Raw genomic sequence first — 24,796 nt, forward strand, 5'->3', positions numbered from 1 at the left:
ATACCAGTTGTCTTTCTAAATTCAAGTGTTATTTATATAATAACATGTACATGGTGTTAGGAAAAGAACAACACAAGTTAAATAATCAATTATATGATGCAGACTCACATGCTAGAAAATCAAAAACACAAATTAATGTATTATTTATATGATCTGGATCCCTAATCTAAAAAAAACGATAGAAGTACTTTACATATCTTCTAAAGGATTTTAATACTTGAAATAAATGTCCTTATAAAACTAATTTATTATTTATGTTTAATTGGACACTCAGTATTTTGCTTAAAAGCTTCTTCAGAAGCTGTGAAGTGAAGTATAGATTGTTCTATTAAAGCAAAAGAAAATCCTATTTTAAGGACTTTTATTTCTTGAACAAAATTGCTTTCATACACCAATTGGTACCACATAAATTAAATAATCTTTTATAAGATGTGAATGCCTGTTAAAAAAAACTTTCAGAATATAAGGTCTTCCATAAAATATTGATCATATGCTCTAATTAAATCTAATTTGGTAAATGTTTATTTAATAAAAGGAAGTTATTTTTGGTTTATACATATTGCCCATATAATGGTCATTTTCTTTATACATAACAGCATCAATTACTTTGTTATGACAAATCAAATAACAAAAATGGAAATGAATATATATATATATATATATTCTACACAAAATAAAAATTCTGATGAGACTAAAAAAAGATGTTACATGCAAGATAAGTATTTCAGGTAAAACAATTTCTTTCATTTTTCTTATTAATAATGAAATCATGTGATCACTTTAAGTATAACTTATTATAATTTTTAGTTGTACTTCATCTGATCATAAACCATGAAACTATTAGCATATTTTAGATGGAAACTTTATGTCTAAATAAATATAGTTCATTCCATTAAAATACTAAATTATACTTCTTTAATATTCTCGGGCAGATTTCTAATTTGAATAATTTTTGGGCACACATTTACACAATACAATAAAATGCATGCATCACAACACACTCCAGATGTCAAAACATTAAATAAAAAATACATTTTCTATAAGTCTATTTTTTTGCAAAACTAGAAGTTAATAAAACTGCAATATGATAAGCAACATTCTTAAATAATAGGGTAATAAATAAAATGTTTAATATGCTATTAGAGAACTCACCTGAGTGAACGTCAAAACAAAAATATCTAACTCGTGAGTTTTTAGATAATGTAAAAATTAACAATTTTCTAATAGTTCTGGATCAAATAGAAGTTTTATAAAATACCTTTCTTTAAATTAAACAGAAATACCATATGGTAGACTACCTATTTTAATGCTAGAACTCAATAAATGACCAGGAATAAAAGATGTACTTGGCAGACCACAACCAATAAAGATAAACAAAATAAGCAGAAAAATTACATAAACATGTACCATCAGAAAAATAGCCTTATGTTCATCTAAAAATTTGAAAGGCTAAATTTTCACACTACATCCCAAAGATAAACATCTGTCATGAGTTCTTAGTAGGAAGCACTTCAAAAGCAATCCCAGCAATGCAAAAACCCATTTTTCCAAATACCACAGTCAACTTCATGAACAGCTTATGCCAAGAAAATATACTGCAAGCAATTGTAAAAAATGATCCATTTTGAATGTGAAAATTGTAGGATTTCAGTTATGATGTACATCAAACTATGGACATATTTTTTTCAGAACAAAAGTGATTTGATTACTAGACATATCCAGTAAACCATCTGATGAACTGGCAACACAATTATATTTTTGACTACTGTAAAAATATTTCTGAAATAGGAAATCAATTATTATAAACTGAAAGCTTTCAGAAAATTGAAGAAACTGAACACTGCTTTATTAAAAAAGACTGCTGACACACCAATGAAACCCACAGTTATCATCAAAATAAAATATATTTGTGTATAAAAATCAGAGGACCACACAAATAGATAAAAGATACAGTTCAAAAATTTGCCCCAAAAATTTAAACATGTGAACTGAGATACTCAATGAGTGTTGAAAGGTGCAAATTTAAATCACATAAATATACAAATATGTTTTCCGTACATTTCCTTTCCTTCTAGAAACTAACATTTTCACACAAATATTATTTTTATGAAAATATATATTTATACTAATTTTAGTTTTATTACTTTTATTGTATATTTTTGTTGGATTTTATCTATTTTGTTAAACCTTCAAATTTGTATCAATTTCTAAAACACACATGTAATATTATTGTAATGCTTATAAAAAATTAAAATTAAAACTGTAGAATTCTGTAATGAAAATTACAAACAAATCACAAAATAATTCTTTTAATTCTGAGACAAAAGCAATGCTTGCACATGGAATCATAGTTTTGTGTTGTTGGAGTGAACTTTCTTGGTAAAGGTTGAAATGTAAATTTTGTTTTACACAAATATTACTCTAGACTACAGCAAAAAGAAATATTCAGTTGAATCAATCTGTCTTTTAAGTTATTTTTACATATAAAATAGAAGAATACTGCAAAATCAAATTTAACTAAAATGTATACTGCTAAAACAAATTATGTTACCTTGAAATGAGATAACTAGAAAAAAAATGTTTAATATACCAAACAATGGCTTAACTATAAATATTACAAATAAACTATAATGCAGCCATCTTTATCAAGAACATAAATCATTACATCCTTGATAAGTTTGTGCACAAATATCCTTATTACATATTTCTTAAATGATATATTTAAAAAATAGGGAGAAAAATAAAATTAAAATTTTATAAAACTTCATAATTTTGGTGTACCAACATAATATTTACTAATTTAAATTAACACTGAATAATATATTCAATAAATTTATGTTTAATATATATACAAATTGTAAACAATTCTATGATCAAAACAGTAAACTGATACTCCGTATATTATGGAACTTAATAATTTTAAAGCCTAAAATATTATCAAATGTACTTTATTTTGTCTATTATTTGATGGTTGTTACTTAAAATTATGTACACATATATTAGACAGACCCTATATTGCTTAACTTGTAATGTTGTTATACAGATATATTGATACTGTTACATATTCTCAAATGTAGCTAACACATGTTAAGGTAATAATTTTCTGTAAACTATTTTCTACCCATATACCTTAACATTATTACTTAGGTTTAATTGTACAATTAAAACTCTAAAGGTTTGCATGTGCAAAATGAAACATTTTACAAATAATAATTCTTTGTCCCGACTAGTCATTTATATATCCAGATTCTGGTACCTTATAAGAGACAGATAAAATATTGAAAATGTACATAGATATTTTAATATAAATCAGGCACAAAGAGGTATTCGGAATACGGAAATAAAAAATAAAGGATATGAAGGATTCTGTTGTCTAATAACAACAAAACTGGTTAAGTAATCCCATAATAAAACAAAATACAACTTTTACATACCACTAAAATATAAATGCTAAATTACATTAAACTATGAGTATGCTTAAAGTTTTTCTTTATTCTTCAATAACCTCTTAGAGATGAATGTATTAATTATTGGTGAAATTCTTTCTGGGTTATTCAAGTGAACAAAGTGGGAGCCCTCAACTTCAGTGAACTGAAATCTTTTGCTATTTCTTGCATACAGGTCTAAGAAATCTTTTAGTATTTCTCGATCTTCATACCAAGGTCCTTCTTTTGCCTTAATAATTAACAGTTCACATTTCAAATGTGATAGAATGAGTTTCTGTTGTTTGGTGTCAAAGTTGAAGAGAGAAATTTTCCTTACACGTATGTCTCGGGTGAAAATTAAACCCTTTCCATCACTAGATAGTCTGGTTCCCCTTTTCATCAGGATTTTGGCTGACTTTTCAGTAACCTGGTTTTGCAATCCATCTATTAGGCGTTTAAGAGCCTGATCTTGTGTGTAAACTACTGGTTCTTGTGAAAATTTTTCAAATATCAGCTGTTGGTCAATAGTTTTAGCAGCCCACTGAACAGCCTTCTCAACAGGTATGGCTGGAAGCTTTATGAGATCAATACCAATCACACAATCAACTAGATTTGGATAAAGACTTGCAAAAAATACTGCTAATCCACAACCAAGACTATGGCCTATTAAAGTAATCTTTTTCCATTCATAAAATTCAATAACCCTTTTAACATCAATGAGAAAATGGACAAATTCATATGTACTACCAGGAGGCTTGTGTGAAGACAGACCATGTCCTGGTAAGTCTAGTGCAATAACTCTCAAATCTGAAAGCAATAATGGGATTAAAGTGTCAAATGAACCAGCATTGTCCAACCAGCCATGTAAAGCTAGTACAGGTAGTCCATCTGGTGGTCCCCAATCTTTTACAGCCAAATGCCCATAGGGAAGAGGTATTTGTATCTCTTTTGGACCCAGCCTTTCTCTTTCTGAAGTCATCATTAAAGAACTCTGGTGTTCTTTGTAACCTACAGATCCCTTTAACTTAATTGTTGAGCAAATTCTCTAAATATGAAAAAGAAAATCCAAAAGGAGGCTTCATATGTATCTTAAGTAATTGAAAAGTAATTTTATAAAACAAAAAGAATAACCACACTTAAGATAAACAATACTGTTTTTTTTATAACAGAAGACAAATGTTTTATAACTTTACAGATTTTCTCTTTAATATATAAAGCAAAATAAAAGAATTACATCATTACTAAACAAATAACTAAAATACACAGCTGCAGTAATGACAATTAATCATAACTAAAACACGTACAAAGTGAAGGAGTAACAAACAAAAATACTGCACATATTAAAAAATGTAAACTTAAAAGAAGACTACATGCAATTCAGTTGGTGAAAGTTGTTTTACGTGGAGTTTTTTTAATCAGAAATTCAAGACAAATGTTGGCCTTGCAAACGATATTGAAACTTGATGGATATTAATAATACCCCTTCACCATAGTGGGTAAAATGTTTTTATGAAACCAGCGCTGAAATTATGCAAATAACAAATGTATGTAGAAACATGTTCACACGTATACAGGTACATTTACTTTTGGTTCACACGTCTAACGATTAAAATAAACAACAGAGGGCTATTAACACGCTTTTTTTTTTTAGTTGTTATGCCGTGGAGACAAGAAAGACAAAGTAATTACACTCCCCAAGCACGTAAATATATACAAGCCACGATCAAAGAAAATTGAGAGGTTTTTAGTACAGTAAAAATCCTGTTCTCGTAATGTAGGTTTAAAAACTAATCAGAAATCAACTTGGGGGTAGTAATGAAGAATTATGCCATTAATTTGACTTCATAAAGTTAATTTTTCTTACCAATGTATGGAAGATGGCTATATGCAACAGTAAGTTTGGATAAATGTAGTAATCAGGGTAAGTATCTTAGAACGAAGTTAGTAATTATTTTTGTGATACATATGGATAGCTGATGCATTTTAGAGTATACTGTAGTTGTAAAGAGAAATTTCTCAGTGTAGATTTGGGCACGTAGAACATAAATTATGAGGTCTGTTTCATAAGCATATTACAAGATTTATTTTGTATATTGACGAGATAACACTACTAATTTGTGTGAACAGTCCAGTGCACGTCTTTTTTGCTTCTTTTTTTAGTAGTGTATGTTGATGTACCAAATCCACTCGTTTTATGGTCAACGAGAAAGTCTAAAGAAATTAAATTATTATTTCCAATCACGCAAATTTAATGGTAGGATGTTGTGAGTTAAAGTGTCCTAACAATTTTGAGCAGTTATCCTAAATGTAAAAACTTAAAACTATCGTCTACATACCTACTGTACAGAACACGTACGAGACCAACGAAGCAAGTGTCAAGATACAGAAAATATACGCGAACTAACGTTGAACTATAGAGTTATAAAAAGAGAGAGCACTTTAACACAGTGACCAATCACAGGCTGTGACGTAATGAGGTTTCAAAATGGGAACAATGTCAACAACACACAAGCACATGTAAGTTTCGAAAGGGGTGAGAATTTCCTGAGAAAACTATATAATTGACTAAACACGTCTGCGATTATAGCAATTATGAAGCAAATTACGTGCATGAACTAAATTTGCCCAGTTAACAGCCTGCCTTATTGTCGAATAACGTACCTGATTCCGTAGAAAGTTAGTCTTTATATTTACGTATGAGTACGAGCCATACATCCTAAATTCTCCTGTAACGTTATATATATTTCAACAAATAAATTTCCCATACTTTTGTGACTAAAAAGCAATCTGTAGGCAGTCTGGAATATAAAAAATTTTCAAATTTCCTTAGGATCAGTCTCACATGCCTTCAATTCATTCTTAATAAGATTTATGTTTAGTGACATTAAATAAACTTGCGCTTTGGTGAGAAGATTCTTTTCTGTTAGTATTTGTAGCAGTTTTGCGATAGATTCAGTTTTCCTTTTTATTTTTTGCTTGCATACTCTCAAATCGTTTTGTACTTTTTTTAACTTGTCCTTAGGTGCTTCAAGCTAATCTTCCACTGGGACAGTTGAACAGTATGAATGCTCGACACCTGATGTCTTTTTCTTCTTCGCAAGTACTGGACATGTTTTCTTGATTTCAGGAGCTCGTTTTCTTGGAGATGGTCTACTTTATGATTTTACAACTTGCTTATGTCGAGGATGACCTGGAAAGATGGTAGGCACTGCGAGAGGTTTCAGTTCATACTTCAAGATGTCATCTTGTATGTCTCTTAGGTGCACTATTGGAAATAAATGAAAACTTTTTTTTTAAGTTTTGTTATTGGAGCAGGTTTTCACAAAGAAGGCCACTGGTAGTTTGTTATTATATTATTTTTTAAACATACCTGAAATTAAAGATACATGTCCTATAAACGGTAACAAGCATAGGCAGTCATTATGTATTTTACATTTGTTATGAAGTCATTGATTTTATTTTTCAAAGATATTATTAAGTACTGATAGTATTGTCCAAGTCGTTTTATACCTCTCACATAATCTTTTGCCAGAAATTGTTCATTGCACATCCTGTGATTCCTGGATGGCTGAAATCCTTCACGACTTCTTCAAATGTTGACGAACTGCTTCATCAGAATGCAACCTAAAAAAGAAATTGTACTGTAACTTATTTTGATGATACACTTTCCAACATCTCTCCGCTACATCTGTCTAAAATCGTCTTTTCAAATTTTAAAATTGGACAAGAAAAAAAAACAGCATTTGGACCAAAATCGTGTTTAGTCTGCGCCTAATTTTTACCAGCGGCCATTACCATTCATGAATTGACTGCTTGTTTGCTTCGTCATACCTAAATACTGGTATATTTAATACCTCAGTCTAAATCAGTATCATATCAAACTCAATTCTGACGTCCAATATCTTGTTTGTTTTTTGTTTGTTTGTTTGTTTAATTTCGCGCAAAGCTACTCGAGGGCTATCTGCGCAAATTATAACTCTCCCACGGCCGAAAGGGCGAGCATGTTTGGTGTGACGAGGATTCGAACTTGCGACCCTTGGGTTACGAGTCGAGTACCTTAACCATCTGGCCTTGCTGGGCCATATTTGTAAATAGGGAGGTAATATCAAAGCTAGCTATAAAATGTTTTTCGAGGGAAGTGGAGGTTAGTTGACTTAATCTACATGCAACTTTGTAAGAATCGGGAATAATTTGTTTTTATTTTGCGCAAAGCTACACGAGGACTATTTGCGCTTGCCGTACGTAATTTAGCAGTGTAAGACTAGAGGGAAGGCAACTAGTCATCACCACGCACCGCCATCTTTTGCGCTACTCTTTTTACCAACGAATAGTGGGATTAACCGTTACATTATAAATCCCCCACGCCTGAAAGAGCGAGCGTGTTTGAAATAATATGTTAATTAAAGCAGCAGCTGACGCACATGTGTATTGTAGTACTTTTCCAGACAAAGATCCTTCCTGATCATGTTGCGTTCTATTGTCTTGGACATGTGGACAACTTTTTCCTCTGACCTTTGCGGTCGTGAATTGTCGTTTGCTACAAATCGCCATATTGTTTATTATGGCTGACGTACAACTTGTTATAGGCCTCCTTCTGAATAGTTTTAGTGTTCCAAGCTGTTTCGTGCTTCTTTGTTTGCCATTGATATTTAATATTTCCATCTGAGAAATTCTTAATCCTCTATTTTAACACATTTCTATGATTACATTGTGTGAATAACTTACATTGGTTCCCCTCGGTGGACTCAGCAGATAGCCTGCTGTGGCTTTGCTATAAAGACACATACATCTTACCTTGGAATGGGCTGTTACATATGCATTCCAAAAATAATCAATCTTAGTGCATAATGCTGTATATTATATTAATTAATGTGAAAATGTAGTTTGGAATACACATTAGCTAATATTAACAGTGATTGTCACATGAGTTTGTGATTTGAATATTCGAAATAATTTATATGTAATTTACTCAATGCTCTATGTGTTATAATTGTTATAGTTTGTTTGTTTGTTTTGGAATTTCGCACAAAGCTACACGAGAGCTATCTGCGCTAACCGTCCCTAATTTAGCAGTGTAAGACTAGAGGGAAGGCAGCTAGTCATCACCACCCACTGCCAACTCTTGGGCTACTCTTTTACCAACGAATAGTGGGATTGACCGTCACATTATAACGCCCCCACGGCTAGGAGGGCGAGCATGTTTGGCGTGACTCGGGCGCGAACCCGCGACTCTCAGATTACGAAGCGCACGCCTTAACGCGCTAGGCCATGCCAGGCCCCCAATTGTTATAGAAATTTAAAAACTAATCAGGTTTATGTTATGCGTTAAATGAAAAAAAAAAAAAACTGTTTATATCTTGAAGTAAATACGGTTATAGTGAAAGAGAAGGCTTTAAGTATCCCTGCGAATATTTGACTTGTAATATGTCAAGAAAGAGTAAGTAACTTTTAAAAATAAATATATGACAATGTAAGTTTAAGAACTAAGTATTGTGTACTGTATTCATATGGATTATTTCAGCAAGAAGTAGTAATATCTTATATGTTGGTTATACTTGTAGTTGTAGTTGTTCTGCTAATTTTGATTTAACTTTCCGCCATGTTGGATTGAATAATTTAAAAACTGCTGGATTTAAACATTTCAGTTTTAAGTACATTCCTCGTATTTTATATTGTACTTCTAAACAACCTACACAAGTTAAACAGTTAACGTGGAGAGTTGGGGTCTTTCTTTCATCATAACCACAACTATAATTCAGGAAAGCAAGAACTTCAAAATTATAAATACAGCCGAACCCTAAGTTACGCGAGATGCATTTGTGAAAAACACCGTGTAAGTTGAAATTGAGAAACTCCAGGCATTAAGTCTATGGAAAATAAGAGGATAGGCGCATGGACCAAGACATGATAACTTTATTACACATTGAAAGAATATTTAAAAACAAATAAATGAAGTTAATATTATTATTTACAAGTTTCAACTTGGTAAAATTACCAATTAATATTTTTTGTATATACCTAGAAGTTACAGATCATTTGATGAAGGGATAATCTGACTTCACGGGGTTATCTGGCTCCTTCTTTCAAGAGGTGCTGGCAGTCTCGGAGGAGGCAGGTTGAGACTTAAAGAAGGAGGTGATTCTTTGTTACTTCACATTCCTGTCCAATTCCTCATCAAAGCAATTACTTACACTCAGTTTCTAGGAAGAAAAAAACAACTTTGCTGAACACAGCTTTGTACATTTGAGATTCTAATTCAGTTTAACAGTAACTAAACTTTTCTAGTGAATCTAAATGTGTTTCAAGAGCTAACATTAGTAGATCTAGGTACGTAGTCTGGTCTTAGAAACACCCTGATTCTGATGATGCAATGTTTGATTTCAGAGATGGTTTCGTTGATTGATTCATCTTATACTCGTTGCAACCATATACTGTGAAGGTACCTTCTTCAGTTGAATGAAAGGATTTTCTATAAATCAAATATAGGCTTATTTTAACATTTAATTGAGTAACTCTGGCATAAATATGCAAAATATTAATAGCATTTTACATCTGGACTTTGTGGTTGTTTTCTCTCGTATATAGTTAGAAGGAACCATCTTCAATTCTATCAATAGGATTTCAGATTAGTCCAATGATGGATTACATGAATAAAAGAATGGTTTTACTGATTATTTATTTGTTTGATTTCGTGTTTTAGAAGGTGAATTCATTGTGCGATGCTGTTTATTCTAAAAATAAGATTTTTACACGAAGGTTGTCTGTTCTGACTGAATTTCCAATAATAAAAAAACAGTTGCATTTATTAACTGCTACCTTGCTGATCATAATAAATTTGTTGTTTAAACTGATCTTAAGAACAATCGTTGATTTGTGATGATGAAGGGAATGTTGTTTTATTCACAGCATGTTAGAAAGATGGATTTATTCAATAGAAATTAGAGATTTTGTTGATTCTGATATTCAGATAAAGATGTATTAAATACATTCCTGTTTGAGAGACTTTGCTAAAAATTTAATCATTTTTAGGTATTTGTTGGATATTTTTGAAGCTCAGTGGCTGGATACAATTATTGGTTTAGTAGATTTTCATATAAATCAATAGATACGCCGTTATTTATAATTTCTCTTTCTAACTATTTTCTCGTATATTCGATTCGCCTCCACAGTCAGAAGGAGCCACTTTCAGTTTAACTGATTGTATTTCAGACAACTTTCCGCCATAGATTTTGAATTGTCGTCTTGCTTTTTTTAAGTTATTCTTTCTTGAAGCTAATAACAGAGACTATTGCGAAAGACGAGTAAAAGGTTGCGTTGGAGCCACATTATAAACGTCATTTATTCCTAAAGTTAACTGTATAGACTATAAAAGAATTCTCGGGCATATAAATGTCATTGAAATTTTCAGAAGCTTCAGTTCTATGTTAGTTATTTTTTAAAATGATTAATATGAGAAGATGTACCTGGAGTGGGGGAGGATAAGTTGACGGGGATTTTGATATGTTATAAATACATTTTTTTTGACAAAACATGCTTATTTGACTACTACTTTCTTCTTTAACTTGGTTATCCGAGTATTGTAATGGCCTTGGTGTTTCATCAGTCTCACTACAATTATAGTGGATTTCCTTATCTTCAGCAAAAATATCAGACAAGAATCAGGATGAATTGATCTTGCGTATCGTTTTATAAAATTACGTGTTAAACCGTAATGCAGCGAAAGTACTGTTAACTGAGCTATATTAATTTATTTGTTATAGATTACAATAATACGTTATCAAACAACAATCTTATTAAAATATTCAAATCTTAAGCAAAATGATGTCTCGATAATTGAATTCTAAGAAAGGGAAAGGTAGGCGAAGTTTTTACACATGTCGAAATATTTGCGAATTTAGTGGTTTTGTGAAAAACTTTATAGACAGTATGATTTTTCTTTTGTACTAAAGATAAACAGAGGAAAACAAGTACTGACCAGTAGTTTCAGAAATTTTATATTTATTTTTAAACCGTAAAACTTGAGAAAAATTGAATCTTAGCTCTTACATCTACGTTTTTGAGAATGAGAAACTGTCTGTATGATGTATATTGTTTTAGGTCTGAAGGTTACCTGCGTCCATTACAAATGTTCAGTTTTGAATTCTACAGTTTTTATGGGCGTTTTTGATCACTACTTCTTCCCCTGTTCATGGATCTTCACCACATTTGGCAAGAAGTTTTGTTAGGTCTATGGAAAGACAAATACAAATTTTCAATTTTCAGGTTTTATGGGCTCTTTTCCCGCTACTCATTGACGGATTATCACCAAATTTGGCATTACAATTTGTTTGGAGATGCATGAAAATGAGTAGTTTTACATTTTGTCTTTTGCAGTTTCTATGGGCGTTTCTACTTTTTTTTGTTACAATTACATAAAAAGAAAACTAATATAGCCTTTCATAAATCATAAATTTACATGATTTCCGTCCAGAGGACGGGTACTCTAGCTGATATAAATATAATAAAATGAACTTTTTGTGATACATAAAAGAATCCAACATTTTAACTAGAATGTTTCTATGTGGCATAAATATAAACAATCTCAGAGAATTTCTGCTGTTTGCAAATTCTGGATGACGAAAGGAATGTTTGAATATCAGGTAAAAGTAAAAAGATTTGTCAAAGTACTGTAGTGATCTTATTAGAAACAAGGCTCTCAGGATCTCATATACTTTGACGAATGTGGTTTCTTAGACAGCGAAGGAAAATAAGCAAATATAATTAAAGAAATTAATAGGCTCTATTCACAATCATAGGGTAAGCTTCGAATTAATAGCCAACTTCTATAATTCGTTTTATGAACTAAAACTGGATGCTGGGGTTGATAACAAAATTTTAAAAATTTCGCAATGAAAAAAAAATACAGCAAGAAGAGTAATGAAGTACCACGCTGTCAACTTACACCAGATGTGTGGTGTGATATCTGAAATTCCTTAGCTTACACCAATATGGTAACTGTCACTCCACGCTGTCAACTCACACCAGATGTGTGGTGTGATATCTGAAATTCCTTAGCTTACCCCAATATGGTAACTGTCACTCCACGCTGTCAACTCACACCAGATGTGTGGTGTGATATCTGAAATTCCTTAGCTTACACCGATATGGTAACTGTCACTCCACGCTGTCAACTCACACCAGATATCTGGTGTGATATCTGAAATTTCTTAGCTTACCCCAATGTGGTAACTGTCACTCCAACTAAATATATATGTAGGAAATGATACCTCAAATCATACATATTTAAATCTATATCACCAAATTAAGTGAGTACGGCCCCACTATCGCAGTTAATGACTCGTAAACAAGCGAATAAAAGTACATGGAATGAACTTTTATTAAAGTTTGAATGGGTAATGAAAAAACATTATGTTATAAATGTACAACACTTTGAGAAGGTTATATCATGAAATACACATTTAATCCAAAGTTACAGCCTTCCTATATTACAGTAAGTGGAGTGTAAACTGCACGCAAAATATCAGCGTGAGAATATATGAAAAGTATATGAACATGCGTGATTAAAGATATATTACATATTCCAGGTAGAAGAAAATTCCGCATTTTTTTTGGCACCTTCGTTTTTAAATTACTGTAAAATTATCTTCTGTCGTTTCCATGGTTAACAGGGATCTGTTTGTTCTATAAGTGAATATTTAATGTATTTTCTTTCCTCGTCATTTATATTTCCTTTTTGCACTGATTAAACTGTTTTATGTCGATAGCACTTCGAAATAATGACACTTCGAAAGAACAATACCAATTAATAAAAGGAGATGATTCAGTTCGACTATGATTTCGACATCAGTATTGTTTATGTTGAAAAGGGAATCGAGTTATAATCTTAGAATGTTTCAAGGAAAGGATGCTTTGCCATTAATATTAATAATTAACAACGAAAAAATAGAGATGTTTCCACCTGAAACAACGGTAAGAGTAAGGACTTACAACGCTGAACTCATGGGGTCTATTCTCCTCGTTAGATATAGCTGATAGCCCACTGTGGCTTTGCTCTAGAAAATCAACAAATAGAAATAGGAGTAAAATGTTATAATTTAATAATTATTTCACTTGCTCACACATTTCAATTTCAATATCATATTAAAAGAAATTAAAAATTGGTTAAAAGAACCTGTTTGAATTATGATGTCTTTCATTATGTCTAAAGATAAGATAGTAAAAGTTAGTTAGCGAATCCAATGTTAAAGAATTTTGTAACTTATATTTATATTAAATTAATTTACGTACCTTAAACTAATTGTAATAGTTCAGTGCAAAATTATACTTCCAAGATGTTATACATTTTAAATTATGTATTTGTACTAATACAGTGTATATTACACCCTCAGTGACACAGCGGTGTGTCGGCGGACTTACAACGCTAGAATCCAGATTTCGATATCCGTAGTGGGCAGAGTACAAATAGTCCATTCTGTTGCTTTGCACTTAACTTCAAACAAACACTATAAATACTGTGTTTGTTTATAAAACAGGTTCAGCATTAAGATATTTACAGGAAGAATATTTTATCGAAAAAACTTATTGTATTCCAAAAAAATTCTCCCAAATTTAAATTTTAAATTATATTCCACATTTAATTTATAGTAACACGTAAACTAACGACGGTCATTTTCCCTTACCTCCCTTTTTCTGTTACAAAAGTTGGGAACTATTTGATTATTCTAATTAGAAATAAGGTAACTATTGAAAAATTCTGATTTCTCAACCACTTCGAATTAATTATTAAATAGATACATATATTACACAACTACAAATAACTTAGAAATGAAACTGAAATTATTTTTAACAATACATTAAAAATTACGCTTTTTGTTCTTACCTTAAGGAAACGATATTCCTGCTACAGCAGTCATGAAAGGAGAACTTGCTTGTTCTAATACTGATGGTACTGAAATGGAGAAACATAAGTTGCTGTTTGTTATTAAGCACAAAGCTACACAAAAAGCTATCAGTGCTCTGCCCAGTACGTGTATTGAAACCCGGTTTCTAACTGCATAAATCCGCAGACATGCCACTGTGCTAATGGTGGACACGAGAAATATCAGTTACCAGCAAATTACTTGAGTAACTTACAACCGAGCGTAAGTTGTGTTTGTTGTATGATAGTTTTGTGACGAGATTGTTTCGTTTAGTATAGTGTATCAGTATAGATTTACTTTCTTCCATGAAATCAAAGTAAAGATATTTAATTATAACATATTTAAATTTATTTTGTTTTAGGTTTGCAGCTTATAACATTCAGATACATTGAGTGTGTTTACGCATCAAAATAGACTGATCACGTGAATGATCACTATTAATGCGAAGATATGTTCATAACAAGACCAAAGGCATGAACAACGATTCATCAGATTTTCAAAGATGCATGATTGTCGATACCTGCTCACTAGAAAATTTGAAACTGAATATCCCTTACTTGCTTTACTGTTCAACGACATTTATAACTGGAGTCTACCTAAACTGCAAACGGAAGAGAATGCGTTTGTTCTAGGATAACTATGATTTACAGTAGAAAGTGAAAAGTGGTTGGACAATATTTTTAGTGCAAGCAGATATAACGTTATGCTTCAGTTGAACTTTTTTAAAAAATTAGTCAAGACCTGAATAACCCGATAGTACCAGGAGATATTTTATTATTTTGAATTTCACGCAAAGCTACTTAAGGGCTATCTGCGCTAGCCGTCCCTAATTTAGTAGTGTAAGAGTAGAGGGAAGGCAGCTAATCATCAACACCCACTGCCAACTCTTGGGCTACTCTTTTACCAACTAATAGTGAGATTAACCGTCACATTATAACGCCAACACGACTGAAAGGGCGAGCATGTTTGGTGCGACCGGGATTCAAACCCGCGACCCTCGGATTACGAGTCAAACACCTTAACACACCTGACTATTTATGGTTGGCAATTACTATTCCAAAATATTACCTCAGACATAAACAAGAAAACTCAAACTGTGAACAAGGAATTTTTAGAAATGAGTGATGTGGTTTAGTGAATCGTGTTTTACCTAAGTTGCTTGAGGTGGCAAAGTGGTAACCGATATATGTATTTTTTTAGAAGAGTGAATAATATCCATAATATACTGGAATAGTAAGTATTATGGATCGTGCTTTCACCACATCATTACAATTTTATTTTCATGAATGAGGGGTTTAAGAGAATAATTAATTTAATTGGGAGAAAGAACAATACGTGTTTCACACAGTCGTCGGATATTATCCTATACCGAGTCATATTTTTCTATCACGAAATTTTTCAACAACTTTTCTACACATATATCATCTTACATTGAAATTAATCTTTAAATAATCTGATTTATCGATATAACTTACTGCTGAATTTGTGTAAGTGCCACTTAGACATCGGAAACACCGTATGAGGCCACATAGATCATTGTAATGGTCATTTGGTCAAGGAATGCATGTCGATTTTCTCCCCTCCCCCTTTAAATTGTCCTGATTGCCAAGGGTCTGAGAAAAATGTTCTAGATTTAAATACTGTCAACTTTGGCAATTAAAAATAAAATATAAAGTGAACTATGTAATTACAAAATAACTGCTTAATTTATTCAAAGCTGTTTATTATTTTGTTATTTAGTGGAAAATTAGAAGTAACATCACAATTACTGTTCATGCATATAAACGATTTGAAGCAAAGCACAACTTACAACAGTTGCTTCATCTCAGCATGTATCGTCCAGGCATTGGCTGTCTTTCTTAGGCTGTGCATATGCTAAAATAAAGTACAAAGTAGTTTATGATTAAACTATTGGAAACATAATAAACACTACTTTGACAAATATGAATATCTGTAAATCGAGAAAATAGTTTTCGTTAAATAGTAAAATAATAAGATACACGATCAGAATTAGCTAATTTTGTAACTGGTAAAAATACATGTTAAAACATCAGAATTAGATTACACTATGTAACACAAACTTTGTTCCTGGATAGTATGTGTTATATCTTAATTGCTTATGTTGTAAAAGTACAGAAAATGACTACTATTCCCTTCAAACTTTGCTTTTGTGACCTGGATAATGAAATTTAGAAATTAACGTATTTTCTATGTAAAAAGGGTAAATTTGCACATTTTTATTTGCATAAGGTCTGAATAAAATACCATATGAACTAAGATTTAGTTGTATTTATACTAAAGCTATACCAAAATATTTAGAAGTGAGTAGTTTTTGGAAATTTGTGACTGTAATGTAAATCATTTTCACGTATCAGCCCCCAAATAGTCTCCCATCATGTTTTCGTTATACGCTCCTTGGTAGCAGCGTTCAAAGTCCAGTATATCTCGGTAGAAGCGCTTGCCCTGCTCCTCTGAGTATGCTCCCACGTTCTCCTTGAATTTACCAAGATGAGCGTCAAGGATATGGACTTTCAGGAACATCCTGCAGCTAATTTTGTCGAAGTTCTTCACCAGAGTTTTAACCAGTTCCACATAATTTTCTGCCTTGTGCTTGCCCAAGAAGCTCCGAACCACTGCGACAAAGCTGCTCCAAACTTTTTTCCTTCATACTGAGCTTCTTGGGAAATTCTGTGTAATCCAGGATCTTCTCTATTTGTGGTCCAATTTGCCTCAGACAGTTTAAGGAAGAAGTCTCGAAGGTACTTGAAGGCTTCAGACTCCTTATCAAGAGCTGTGACAAATGGTTTCATAAGACCCAATTTTATGTACAATGGTAGGAACAACACCTTCTGGAGGTCCACTAGTGGCTCACACTTGACATTGTGCCACCCCACAGACAACTCGGTCCATTGTGGCCAGTGCATCCTGTTGTAGTGCGCTGTGGTGTCCCTGCTATCCCAAAGGCAGAGATAAAAGGGAAACATGGTAAAGCCTCCTTGGTGACCCATCAGGAATGCCACCATTTTGAAGTCTCCGATAACCTCCCAGCCATACTCATCATACTTCAAGGCTTCTCGCAAGGTATTGACGCTGTTGTATTCCTCTTTGAGGTGCACTGAAAGATATTGAAATTTTAAAGATCTGAAATTTGTATAATATAAAATCTTATTATTCAAGCAAGCAAAAATTGTCTGCCTTACCTTCTAGAGTTTTTTTTTTTTGCAGTGCTCGCAGGTAAAATGAGGTGCCAGGGTTTGTCTTGATCCCCGACAGGCATGTCCTGATTGCCAAGGGTCTGCTGTTATGAGGTGGCATAGGATAACCACCTATGTTTATCCTATATATCCTATATAGTCTGTTAAAATAACAGACATTTTAATGTCTGTAAATTATGACATATTTTAGCAGATGCTGTCACAGATTACTTTTCCGCTCTTGACTTGATAAATTGGCCGCATACGTAACAGAATGCGTATGGAGAATGCTTGCAGCTTCTTGATGCCATCTCTGATAAAATCAAATAGGTCTATGTGTTCGCTTAGGCAGCTAGAACTAAACTGAAGTGGTGAGCCCCTGTATACTATGGAAAGTTGTAGAAAATTTTAAAAGGTTTTTGAAATTTTTCGTAAGTTCTATAACATTCGTTATTTTTTTTAATATGACACACGTGACAGTCTATATTTAGTACAGTGCAACTGGAATAAAGATTGAAAAAAATATATAAGAGCAATATATAAATATTTGACCAACTATAATAACTTCATTTCATCAATGTTCATCAACACAAGATTAATCCATTTTCAAATATGCTTTCCTGAATATATATGTATATAACTTCTAGCTCGATTATGTTCTTTATGTTGGTTCTTAAGAACGGTCAGTTTCACAGACCGTCAAACAAAAAGAATAAAGTAAAAACTGCAATGTAATATTTTTACATTTTTTTATCGCCGTTGTTCTATTATTTCAGCCACATTAGTAATTTCATGTTACACACATTTTGGATCTGTGGAAGCTTAAAGTTTTAACTTATTTTAAAATTATGAAGAATAAAAAAAGCTTGTGTTTTTCTGGACTTTTGTAATTTATAATAAAGGATAATGTGAAACTGGTTTTAATTTATACATACCAGTGCACCCAGTCTGTCAGCCATTTCTTTATTTATATGAATCACATTTACACACAAATTATGTCCATTTCAAGTTGTCATATTATAATGACAAGTCTTATCTTCAAAGCTAAGTCCATCGATGCTTCTTTTAACCCTCTATAGCAGGGGTGTGCAACATTTTTCGTCGGTGGGCCATATAACCAACTTCATCAATCAAGCGGGGCCACTTAAAAAACAAGCTTATTCGTGTACATGCACAATAAATTAAAAAAATTCTCAAAATGCAAGCAATAATATTTTATATTTTTGCATGAGTGATCATTTTAGTGCGACACTTGAAATTTAGAGTCCTTGCAGAGCTTGTCAATATCAGCTTTGACAGAAGTGGTTGCCACTCTTAACTGACTGGTCAAATGTTCATCAGTCAGCTGACTTCTACATTTGGTTTTGATGAGCTTCATTTTGGAGAAAAATTGCTCACAGCAGTAGGTGCTACCAAAAAGGGAGGCAATTCTTTGTGCATGACGGGACAAATTGGGAAACTTTTCACGTACACAGAGTTTGTAAAGTCTAGCAAACTGTTTTCAGAGAATTTCCTTTTAGTGTCCATGTCAGCCTGCAGTTCAATGAGTTCCATTTGGCAATCATCAGGACTGTCTTCCACTGCCAAATCAAAAGATTGAGCGAACAATTTCAATGTAATTTCAGTTTGTCTGAAATCTGGAAATCTGTTTGCAAACTCATCACGCAGCTTTTGTACACTGGTTCCATATTTGGTGCAATCCAGATTAGGAAATTCCAGTTTCCTGGTTGCAAGACATGTAAAATGGGTCAATATGGCTCTTCTCAACTGAACCTGGAAAAGTTCCAATTTCTTCTCAAAAGCACAAATATGCTCAAACAACTTATTCACAAGTTGACTTTTCCCTTGTAGTTTTAAGTTTAAATCAGACAGATGCTGTGTAATGTCTGTGAGGAATGCTAAGTCATTCAGCCAGTTCTCATTGCTCAAGAAGTCCACATTCTGACGTTTGCTCTCCATGAAGAACTTAATCTCCTCTCGCAGATTCCAGAATCTCTTCAAAGTAGCAGCTCTACTAAGCCAACGTACAGCAGAGAAGTACAAAACATCTGAATACTCACTGTCAAGCTCATCTAAAAAAGTTGTAAATTGTCGATGATTTAATCCTCGTGTTCGAATATAATTTACGCATTGGACGACATTTTTCATGACTTCTGCAAAATCCAGAACTTTGGTGCACAAGCTCTCTTGGTGAATAATGCAATGGCTTACAACTACGTCTTGTGCTCCAATTGCAGTTAGAAATTTCTTGGTGAATCCATTTGTCCTACCTGTCATGGAAGGAGCACCATCTGTTGTAACACCACATAATTTATAAGGATTCAGTTCAAACTTTTCTACAACCTTAAGCACTTGTTCACAAATATCCTGTCCTGTGGTTGTGGAGGAAAGGCTTGCCATATCTAAAAACTCTTCGAAAACATCAAAGCCTGCAGTAACAGCTCTGATGAAAATGACAAGTTGGGATGTGTCATTGATATCAGTGCTTTCATCAAAAGCCAGACTGAAAGCTTCACACGAATTCAATTTCTCTTTCAAAGTTTCTTTGATGTCCTCTGAAAGATCTTTTGTCCTGCGTGAGACAGTAAAGCGGGAAAGGCTAGTTTGCTCCACCAAATATTTTTCTCTGGACATGCATATTCTGTGAATATTGTTAAACAATTTTAATAAATTCTCCATCACTGAAAGGCTTTCCCTTTTCTGCCATACATTCACAAAGCTTAAAACACAGTTTTGTCACCAGTTCTGAATTTTTCTTGAAAGTGGTAAAACACCTTGTTGCTTTTCAATGGATGTTTTTAAATGTTCAATTTTGTCCTTTCGTGCCTGACCAACAATTTCATCAAACTGGGAGGAGTGCTTAGTTGCGTAATGTCGCTTAATATTGTACTCTTTCACGACTGCAATTGTAGTTTGACAGACGAGGCAGACAACACCTTGATTATGTGCGACAACAAGATATTTTGTGCACCATTCACTGTTGAATAACCTTCCCTCATCATCAATTTTCGTTTCTTAACTGCTGACATTTTACTAGCCCTGAAATCAAAACAAAAATTATTCTCACGAAAATAGCAAAGTAGAAAAAAACATAGAATTTATTTACACATGGAACCTTTTATGGACAGAAACACATGTTTCTAAATTGGCATCCGATCATAGCCTTCCGGTACTTAAATTAATTGAGAATAGCAAAATACAGTGTGACCTCGCCTATTCGCGGGTTATGCGCGAACTGCGTTTTGTAGGTCACAGAGACTGAAAGGGCTTTTCGAGGAGATTTCTGTTGTATTTACTCAATCAAGCCGTTTTATCAATTGTCGTCTTCACCAAACAAGATTGGACTGCTATTGGCTGACTGCCTCAGCTTCCCCAACAACGCAAACGGCAAAGCACAGCCCGGTAACGCACGGTACAATTTAGTGAAATACATAACAGTATGCAATATTGCTACATTATTACTGCATCAATGAGTATAAGTATCATTAGTGTTTGGGAAGCATTTCATATAGTATATAATCGCATACATATACGTTTTAAAATTGCGTCCAATATTCGCGGTTTTCGCTATTCGCGGTAGGGTAAAGAACGTAACCCCGCGAATAACGAGGTCACACTGTACATAGAATCAGATGCATCTGAAAGCAAAAATTTTAATAAATTCAGTAAAGTCACAACAATATGCTAAATAATAATCAATTTACCTTCAATCTCTTGTAGTAACTGTAAAAGGTAATAAAATTTTCACCAATAATGAATGACGGACAGCAGAGGTTAGGGAAAATTGTCGCCAGCGGGCGAAGGCGAGGTTCAGGACATGACGTTGAGTCGTAGACAATAGTGCTAGTGCACGTCACCTATTCATGCCCTAAGGAGGCCGACCAATCGAATTCGGCCTGCTCCTCTCTAGCAAAGATAATTTTAGAAGTTTGTCGAGTCGAAGCCTGGGAATCCCGTCGGATCGATGCTTTTAAAAATATTCCATTTGCGTTGGATTACAGATCAGGCCACATGGTTAGATTACAACAACTAGCGCCACACTAAATGGCTTGGCGGGCCGGGTTGTGGCCCGCCTGTTGCACAACCCTGCTCTATAGTTTTAACCATATTCATTTTGAGAAAAATATAAGTTATCAAAAGGGAAATATCATTAGACAATCATAATACAGGTACCAAAACTGGAAGGGTGTGTGGGCATTTGGTCCACGTGTTTTTCCTATCACTTCACTTGAATCCTTTTATTACTGAACAATGTTATGCCCACGAATCCCGGCCTTTCTTTCCACTGCTGCCTTTGCCTCCACCCAAAAGAACATCTAGTGAGACATTCTCCACCCAAAAAGTCAACAATAATAACGATAATTAATTTATTAAAATAACAATAAAAAAAAACACCACTTAATCTTTATAACAATCCACGAAAGGGGACGAAGAGGAACTACAAAGTTCCTGAACACCCCAGTTGGAGAGAGAACTCTTCTGATTTCTCTCTCTCTAAACTGAACCCCTGCCACGTTAGTTTAGTTTAGTTTAGTTAGCCCACGAATCTTAAGTGTCAGTCAAGCGATGCTACTGTTAGATTAGTTTTAAGTCAAAAGATAGCGTTTCGTCTGGTCATTGCTAGCTACTCTGGTTGTAGGCCAATTACAGTAGACACGATAACATGGCTCCAGGAGCTTACATATTACTGTTACATGCAATAGTTTATTTTTTCAGCTTATTTTTTGCCACTTGTATTTCAAATTGTAATAGATAATAAACGTGCAGTGAAACATTTAAGAAATATAACACTTGTGTACGTTTGTTTATCGTTTTTATAAATAATGGTCGGTAATCATATTCGTCTTTAAAAACAGAAATCACAAAATTTACACTAATTACTTTTCTTTATATAAAGAGAGTGGTTCGTGCAAAATGCATTCCTTATTATATGTATACTCTGACATGCAATGAGCAAGTAAATAAAACATAGCACCTGATAACGTATTTTTGGTTCAGATAAATAAATACAGAAATCGGAATTTGTATTATCGAACTCAGGTTATCTTTTCACTGTAAGACCTGGGAAAGATCATTAGAATCATGAACGTTTTTTTTTTTTTTTTTTTTGTCTGTGGGCGCTTTAATTAGTAATGATAATGTTAAATACATCATTGAAAAACAAATTTTCAGGATTATATTTGAAGTTTGCAAGTTTCATTCCAAATGCTTAAAAAATTGTCAAAATATTATTTCATCTTGTCCCCGGGTAGTATAGTGGCATATCTGTGGATTTACAACGCTAAAAGAAGCAGTTCGATTCCCTTCGATGTGGCTTTGCGATAAGAAAACACACACATTATTTCATCGTGCATATAAAAATAAAATATATAACGCATAAAAAGTTTTATTGCATCAAAAATTCTTGTACAAAATTATTTTGTAATCTAAATAATACTTCGTAATTATTTGAATTAGCGAAATATTAGTACACCATGTACAATTGTCTTTAGGCTACAACGTAGCCTAAACGTTTGTTTTTCGTTGTAATTCGAATTGTTCCTGTTGATTCTATTGTGTACTGCATGGCCAAGGACGTAAGGCGTGCAACTCGTAATCCGAGGGTCGCGGGTTCGCGCTAAACATGCTCGCCCTCCCAGCCGTGGGGGCGTATAATGTGACGGTCAATCCCACTATTCGCTTGTAAAAAGAGTAGCACAAGAGTTGGCGGTGGGTAGTGGTGACGAGCTACCTTCCCTCTAGTCTTACACTGCTAAATTAGGGACGGCTAGCGCAGATATCCATCGAGTAGCTTTGCACGAAATTCAACAACAAAATGTTCTTCGTCTACGAAACTATCAATTTGGTAGTGAGATGCACCTGTCATCTTAGCTCAAGTTACTCTATTTCAGAATTGACCAGTAAACGACTTTGATAATTTTCCTTATTTAATTTATACGCAACAGAAAGACAGTTTTAAATCTATGAATGGTGTATAAATTATATGAATTAATGTTTGTGCGTTTTTCACTTGATGCAGCCAGTATTTGGTCACTTGCACCCTCTAATTAAAAAAATAGTTGAATTATTAAGATTTTTGTTTGTTTTTAATTACGCGCAAAGCTATACGAAGGCTATCTGCGCTAGTCGTCCTAATTTAGCAATATAAGACAAGAGGGAACTACCACCAGCTATTTGGCGATTCTTTTACCAACGAATAGTGGGATTGATCGTGACTTTATAACGCCCACACGGCTGAAAGGGCGAGGATGTTTGGTGTGACGAGGATTCGAACCCGTGACCCTCAGATTGCGAGTCGAGCACTCTAACCACCTGACCATGCTACGATGTAAAAGGCACAGATCATTCAATTTGAAAATTTTGGTGGAATTGTTCAGATGCAATATATAATGGATTTTTAAGGCGTTTATGCAATAGTTAAAAAGCCATTGAAATTATAATCGGTATAAGATATTGTTGATTTGTTATTTTGTGTTTTTAGGTGTATTTGTAAATGAATAAAAATATTAACCTAGCAGAAATATGATTGTAAAAGTGAGACTTGAATTTCACTGACACTGGACGAGTATAAATCCACGTGCAAGCCCGCTAGTTATGTAATTAAATAACACAGCACTCGAAGATGGTTTAAGCTGTACACAGTTAAAAAGGGCACTAAGACAACAAAGTATAAAAAAGGAAATAAAATATTACAAGCTGTAAACTATTCGCTATAATCACATATAGTTTAGAGGCCAATGTTTTTATCAAGTACACGTGCACACTGTGCTGTATCTAGATTAGAACTAGTGTTCTTTGAAATCTTATTCCAAATCTCTCTAATACACTCACATAAAGTTTCTTTGGAAGCAATGTTAGATTTATTAATTTTTTTATTTATGAAAACTAAAATGTGCTCAATTGGGTTGAAAATGTGGCTCTGTGGGGGGCCATTGCATAATTTGAGTGACTGGACCTTCTCTTTCAGCTAAGTAATTTCTGCATAGGTTGGTTGAGTGTTTCTGGTCATTATCTTCTTGGTAGTAAGAATCCTTTAACAAAACACAAACTACTGGATATACCATGACAGATCGGTATCTAATAATACATGTACTGGTCCATTATTCCATCTATTTTGCAAGTATCACTTGCTGCCTCAAGAAAAAACAACCAAACAATCACACTGCTTCTCTCATGCTTCATGGTAGAGGATATTCATTCAAGCAAGTATCTACCACCTTTCTTCCATTAAATGTAAAACCTATGTGTTGAACCAAAT

At 33.3% G+C, this 24,796-nt stretch overlaps 2 protein-coding genes and 2 long non-coding RNA genes across 5 annotated transcripts; 1 reads left to right on the forward strand and 3 right to left on the reverse strand.

Moving 5' to 3' along the window:
- Positions 1–346: 346 nt before the first annotated feature.
- On the reverse strand, positions 347–6,076 carry LOC143223025 (serine hydrolase-like protein). Its single transcript, XM_076450380.1, has 2 exons — positions 5,762–6,076; positions 347–4,470 (listed from the first exon to the last, which is right to left on the reverse strand). Exon 2 carries the CDS (start codon positions 4,405–4,407, stop codon positions 3,478–3,480), a length of 930 nt encoding a protein of 309 aa, XP_076306495.1. The 5' UTR covers positions 4,408–4,470; positions 5,762–6,076; the 3' UTR covers positions 347–3,477.
- LOC143223027 (uncharacterized) lies at positions 5,070–10,288 on the forward strand. Of its 2 annotated transcripts, XR_013012620.1 has the most exons (3): positions 5,070–5,346; positions 6,448–6,626; positions 9,448–10,288. It is a non-coding gene; the product is annotated as an uncharacterized LOC143223027 (long non-coding RNA). The 2 variants fall into 2 exon arrangements; XR_013012619.1 differs by lacking the exon at positions 9,448–10,288 and having other exon boundaries at positions 6,448–6,722.
- Positions 9,489–14,403, reverse strand: LOC143223028 (uncharacterized). Its single transcript, XR_013012621.1, has 3 exons — positions 14,305–14,403; positions 13,413–13,477; positions 9,489–9,625 (listed from the first exon to the last, which is right to left on the reverse strand). It is a non-coding gene; the product is annotated as an uncharacterized LOC143223028 (long non-coding RNA).
- A 1,442-nt stretch (positions 14,404–15,845) lies between these two features.
- Positions 15,846–18,497, reverse strand: LOC143223969 (uncharacterized). The gene is made up of 3 exons (XM_076452440.1): positions 18,482–18,497; positions 16,155–17,459; positions 15,846–15,957 (listed from the first exon to the last, which is right to left on the reverse strand). Exons 1-2 carry the CDS (start codon positions 18,495–18,497, stop codon positions 16,912–16,914), a joined length of 564 nt encoding a protein of 187 aa, XP_076308555.1. The 3' UTR covers positions 15,846–15,957; positions 16,155–16,911.
- Positions 18,498–24,796: the final 6,299 nt, after the last annotated feature.

Source organism: Tachypleus tridentatus, chromosome 8 (genome assembly GCF_004210375.1).
Source record: "Tachypleus tridentatus isolate NWPU-2018 chromosome 8, ASM421037v1, whole genome shotgun sequence".
Taxonomy (NCBI): Eukaryota; Metazoa; Arthropoda; class Merostomata; order Xiphosura; family Limulidae; genus Tachypleus; species Tachypleus tridentatus.